The sequence below is a fragment of the Dromaius novaehollandiae genome, unplaced genomic scaffold (genome assembly GCF_036370855.1).
Source record: "Dromaius novaehollandiae isolate bDroNov1 unplaced genomic scaffold, bDroNov1.hap1 HAP1_SCAFFOLD_30, whole genome shotgun sequence".
In the NCBI taxonomy this organism is placed as follows: Eukaryota; Metazoa; Chordata; class Aves; order Casuariiformes; family Dromaiidae; genus Dromaius; species Dromaius novaehollandiae.
The window spans coordinates 2,856,112-2,861,950 of record NW_026991333.1 but is presented as its reverse complement, the minus strand read 5'-3'; the positions used below and the strand labels follow the sequence as shown (position 1 = coordinate 2,861,950).

Below are 5,839 nucleotides of genomic sequence, written 5' to 3'. Positions count from 1 at the left end.
GCACTGTGGGGGCCTGTGACAGAGGTGAACCGATCTCCAGGAGGGACAAGGTGCCACTGAGAAAGTCCCTGGGCCTGGACAGCCTGGAATCAAGCTACCTTGTGGACATCATTAGCACAGTCCTTGTTGATATCATCTGGGGGTGAGAAAAGATTCAGAGCAAGGAGAGCTACAAGTTTACAAGAGTGCAGGGACATGAGTGGAGACCTTGGTGTGATGGGCCTCCACTAATGCAGCTTGCTTGAATGTAGACAGGATGGCCTTGGCCTGAAGGCAGCAGTGGGATTCAGGTGTTTGGGCACAGGCAGGAAACCTGAGGTGCCCTGGGACACTTGCCCAGCAACCACTGCAAAAGGGCCTGGCTTTCCTGTAGGTCCCATGGGGTATCTGCTAGAAACAGGTGGTGTGCTGGACACCCCAGGCATCTGACATGGCCCTCACAGCCTATTTTTATGTCACTAAAACAAGCATCTGCACTGAATTACATCAACTGTTTGCAATGCCGGGATCAGCATGTGTCTCAGCTTCCTGGTGAGTGGAGCTCTAACAGTATTAGGCAGCTAGTATCATTTCAGATGGCCAGGGACATTCCCCACCTGGCCACCACCTGATGCTCGAGGAGGATGTAGGTCTCAGGGTTGCTCCATCAGAGCAAGCAGACACTGGTGCATGCCTTGGCCCACCTCTGTCTCTTCAGATGTCACCAGGTGTTTGGGTGTGAGCAACTGACTCCCACCCTCCATCTCCAGGGATTATAAAGGGAGCACAGACAAGGAGTTTGCGTGCAGCCATCTCTGTTGTGCACACTTCAGGTTGGGCAAGGGGAATCCCACCTCCTGCATGTTTGTGGAGTTCACAGGAGGAAGCTGAATCCCACTCCATTCCAGGGGCTTCTGAACAGGCATGAGATGCCAAAACAGACTTGTCTGAATCAACACCTGGACCATGTGTAAACCAACTCTCTTCTTGTCCCCGTCTAGGTGTCCTGTGCAGTTAAGAGATGGGAATAGGGTCTTCCAGAGTGGGACATTCTCTAATGAAACCAACCTCTGATGAAACAGATTGCAAGACTGGAATGAGTTTCTCTTCACTGTTTAGAGATAGACCACAGGTGATTATTTTCATCTAGTTCAGTGAACATTTCCCAGGAGCAGGGAGCACAAGGGACAGAGTAATTCAGGCCTTCAGCTGGACCACTGCTGCTGAGTGGGACAGAGGGAGCTCATGGCAACCTGGCAGCACTGCTAAAAGGCAGCTCTCTGCAGGAGCAGCTCCCCTGTCAAGAGCAGCAGGGCTGCGGGCACTGCCTGCTGTTGCAGACATGAGATGAGACAAGAGAGAAAGAGGCGTGGAAGGGAGTCTGGAGTAGGAGGACAGAGGAGAGCTCATTGCGGGAGAAATCTTCACAGCCCTTTGCATGGTAAGTCTCTGGCTGTAGGGCAACACTACTGACGTTCCTGGAGGGGTCTTCTGAACCCTGCCCATCCCATAATAGCTTTTTAAAGGATTGCTCTCCCGGCTTCTCCAGAGCAGAGAAGGGGGAGATGCTTCAGAGCAGGTATTCCCTGACACTTCGTCACAAGGACAGAGTGTCCTGCTACCTTCTGCTGGGGACAGCAGCAGGGGTGTGAAACCTAGGTGTGCATGCAGGTCTGCCAGGGCTGTAATTCAGGGCAGTGTCCCAAGATCCCGCGGTACTTTGTGCCTGGGGCAGTGAATCTGCCACTTGCAAAGGCCCCAGTTGCTCACAGCTCCAGCATCTCCCTGAGTACATTTCTGGCAGGGACTTTTCCAAAGGAAGGGCAAGTCAGGGGATACCTGAAAGGGAAGGAGCCTTCGCGAGGCTGTGCTTTGAGTTTCATTCTCTTTGGGTGGGATGAAACAATCTTGGATCTGTCAGGTTTAGCTGGGGGACTGAGACTGAAACAGCGACACTGAGAGAGGACACGTTCCTCTTCATCCCTTCATCCACCCCTCAGCCGACAGGCAGAGCCAGCATCACCTTTCCAGCCTCAGCAAGGTTTGTCTCACCTGCTCCTTAGTCCCTGCAAACACAGAGGGGCCCCTGGGCAGTGCCCTGCCCCCGGGAGGTGTCTGCAGGGTGGAGCTGAGCACCCAGTGGGTGGGTGGGATGGGGTCTGTGAGCACTGACAGGGGAGAGACACGGGGACAGAGAAAGAGCTTCCCGCAGGGACGGCTGCAGGCAGCAGAGTCGTGGTCAAAGTGTGAGGGGAAACTCCAAACTCCCAGGCCTCCTCTGCTCTCCCAGCCAGCACAGCCCTCTGCCCTCCAGGCTGTGGGGTGCAGGGCAGGAGTCCTTTCCTCAGCAGCCAGACACGCAGAGGAGGAGAAACTCCCGAGTGCCCCCCTGTCTCTCCCTGTGCTTCCCTCCCTCAGCAGAAACACCATGGTAGTCCTCTTTCCCACCTGTCCATGCTCCCTTGTCCTTCCCTTTGGACTCTGGGCAGGGGGGTTTCTGATGCAGTTCAGACAGTGACCCTGTGGGTCCTGCCATGCAGACATGTCCTTGACATTGAGGTCAACAAGTCCCCCTCTAACGTGTGGGGTGCTGGGCAGTGCAGTGTAGGGGGCTGGGAATGAGTCAGCTCCCCCTCCAGGACACCCCATCCTTAGGACATTCCACTATTTCCCCGAGGTGTCCAGCTGGACTGCAGCTGCCCTCCAGAAGGGCACAGCTCTCCCATTGTATCTGGATGTTAGCTAGGATCCCCATGGAGAAACCACCTAGATACTGAGGCCATGGCAATGCTGCTGACAGGCTGCATGTAGGCAACTGGAATGTGCCCAGTATGTTCCTGGCTAGAAGAAGAGGGCTGAGATGTCCCTCAGATGCTCTGAGAAAGGGTGCTGGCTTTGTTGCTCCTCACTTTGAAACTGGATTCCTCTGCTCCCAGTGGTGTCATTTCTTTTTAGGGTAACACGAGTGCAATTGTCCTCCACCTCAGAGGTGTGAGCACAGGGCAGCTGCAAACAAGATGGATGGCCAGGCTAGCCCTCCTCACTCTGCACTAAAGCCATGGTGAATCCTTTTGCCTCTCAGCTGGTCACTCTGAGTGCAGTAACAATGCTAAGGATTTCCACCTCCAAAAATCCTCCTCCACAGGGGCATCTAAAAGGAAAACAACAAAATTCTTAAAATAATTAATGAACCCACAATCTTCAGAACTGGGAATGAAGATGCTGAAAAGCCCTTCAACAATATAAGCTGGTCTAAATCTGAGTAGAACTGTGAATATAAAAGTTGAGACAACCCTGTTCCCATGTTCAGGGCTGACTCTGAAGCTCATGGGCAGAGGCCCCTGCTTCTCACAGCAAACTCAGCCAGCCCAAACTGCAGCTCAAGCCATGGAGCTCAATGACTGTCATGCTGAGATGGGGAGAGGTAACTTGTGTGCTTTTGGAGATGGGTCAGGAGAAAGAGAAAGTTTTCCTCAGAGAAGTCTGTCCTAACTTGCCAATGTCTTTCCCTCCTTTGACAGTCTCCATGCCCAGAGGGAGCAAATGCCCAACAGCAGTTTCCTCAATGAGTTCCTCCTCCTGGCATTCACAGGCACGTGGGAGCTGCAGCTCTTGCACTTCTCCCTCTTCCTGGGCATCTACCTGGCTGCCTTCCTGGGCAACGGCCTCATCATCACAGCCATAGCCTGCAACCACCGCCTCCACACCCCCATGTACTTCTTCCTCCTCAACCTCTCCCTCCTCGACCTTGGCTCCATCTCCACCACTGTCCCCAAATCCATGGCCAATTTCCTGAGCAACACCAGGGCTATTTCCTACCTGGGATGTGCTGCCCAGCTCTTTCTGTTTGTCTTCTTGTTATCAGCAGAATATTCTCTCCTCACTGTCATGGCCTACGACCGCTTTGTTGCCATCTGCAGACCCCTGCACTATGGGACCCTCCTGGGCAGCAGAGCTTGTGTCAAAATGGCAGCAGCTGCCTGGGGCAGTGGGTTTCTCAGTGCTCTCCTGCACACTGGGAGCACATTTTCAATACCACTCTGCCAAGGCAATGCTCTACACCAGTTCTTCTGTGAAATTCCCCAGATCCTCAAGCTCTCCTGCTCAGACTCCTACCTCAGGGAACTTGGGGTTCTTCTGGTTAGTGTTTCTTTAGGTATCGGGTGTTTCATTTTCATTGTGGTGTCCTACGTGCAGATCTTCACTGCTGTGCTGAGGATCCCCTCTGAGCAGGGCCGGCACAAAGCCTTCTCCATGTGCCTCCCGCACCTGGCCGTGGTCTCCCTGTTTGTCAGCACATTCACATTTTCCTACCTGAAGCCCCCCTCCTTCTCCTCCCCATCTCTGGATCTGGTGGTGGCTGTTCTGTACTCGGTGGTGCCTCCAGCAGTGAACCCCCTCATCTACAGCATGAGGAACAAGGATCTCAAGGATGCACTAAGGAAACTTATTCAGTGAGTACAATATCAGCATCAATAACCATCCCATGGGCATCACCTTACCATTCCCAGGGTATTTGGCATCAAGAATATGTATTATTCATTTATTTCTTTCTTACTTTTCGTGTTCTACTCATATTAAAAGGAAATGTTTAGGTCATCCTACTTCTCTTCAGTGATCCTTCTTTTTTATCTGACCCAGAGACTGTGCTGAAGCAGGAAGCCAGGCGTCCCCCTTCATCAGCAGAGATGGGGGAACCTCGGAGCCCGCTAGTCCGAGCTCCCTCAGGTGCCCCCAGTGCAAGGAGCAGAGTTTCCCTTTGTATATCTCTCTCAACACTGACACCAGGGGAGCTCAGGGGACAGAGTTAGGCTCAGACGAGTACAGACAGGTTGAGACCATGGGTGCCATGTCCATTAGGAGAGCTCAGCTCCCCTGGCCACAGTCAAGGTGTGATCTCACATCCCTGTCCTGCGAGGGTGGCAGTTGGCTGTCACCGTGGCCTCGTTCCTTCCCTCTCCAGTGCTACAACAGTCAAAATGGAGTGCAAGTGGAGGGGAAGAGAGTCTGGATGCAGGCCATAGAGACAGACCCTCGGCTCCTCAGGACCATCCCACCACTACTGCAGCAGGCATTTCCTGGCTGCAGCCTTGCGTGGGGTCTGCAGCTTTCCTGGAGACACATCCACCACCAACAACAGGACATTCACTTTTCAGGGCAGTTTTTCTCATTTCCACACTGTCCTGCTGTGCTCTGATGTTTGTATATGGCCTAAGTGCTCTCCTAACGTGGTGGTGATAGGATTGTGCTTCCTTGTGTGTTCCTGTGAGCACCGGCAGGACCAGGCACTGGGCACCTTTATGCCAGCCCTGGCCTCCAGAGTAATATTTCTGTAAGTGAAGGGGACCTCCTCAATGATGTGCCTTGAGGTCTGGATTTTCTTCAGAAGCTTGAATGAAAAATACGCTCCAAGATATTGCAACACAACAGGGCCTGCTGTTCTGCTTGTGAACTGCATGAGCTCTGGCAGAGGAGCTCAGAGTCCCAGTGTAATCTAGGGCTGGATTTGGGACTCCTCTCTTGGTGACCAATACCGGTGGAGATGGGGAATGGTCTCTGAATTGCCTGCCCAGGGCTGTGGCACAGCTGACAGTGCTGATGCGAGATGCCCATCCTTCTGGAGGGGAACCTGAGGCATGAGGAGAGCTCAGGGGATCTCCAGAGACAGCGTGTGCCTGGGGGTGGGCAGTGAGTGGGGCCTCACAAAATGAGGGACAGTCCCTGGTGGAGTAACCAGAGGGTAAAGCACTAAACCCAGGCATGAATAGGGGAACAAGGACTCTGCAATCCCCAGAGAGGCAGTGGGGACGCAGGAGGCCCAGGGAAGGGGCACTGGAGAGTGATTCCTGCACCCGCAGTG

General features: G+C 53.5%; 1 protein-coding gene across 1 annotated transcript; it reads left to right on the top strand.

Moving 5' to 3' along the window:
- The first annotated feature begins 3,522 nt into the window (after window positions 1–3,522).
- LOC135325846 (olfactory receptor 14C36-like) lies at window positions 3,523–4,437 on the top strand. Its single transcript, XM_064503816.1, has one exon. The coding sequence runs from the start codon at window positions 3,523–3,525 to the stop codon at window positions 4,435–4,437; it is 915 nt and encodes a 304-aa protein (XP_064359886.1).
- Window positions 4,438–5,839: the final 1,402 nt, after the last annotated feature.

Coding starts and splice junctions, on each gene's coding strand:
- LOC135325846 (XM_064503816.1), top strand. CDS start 3,523: ATGCCCAACAGCAGTTTCCTCAATGAGTTCCTCCTCCTGGCATTCACA.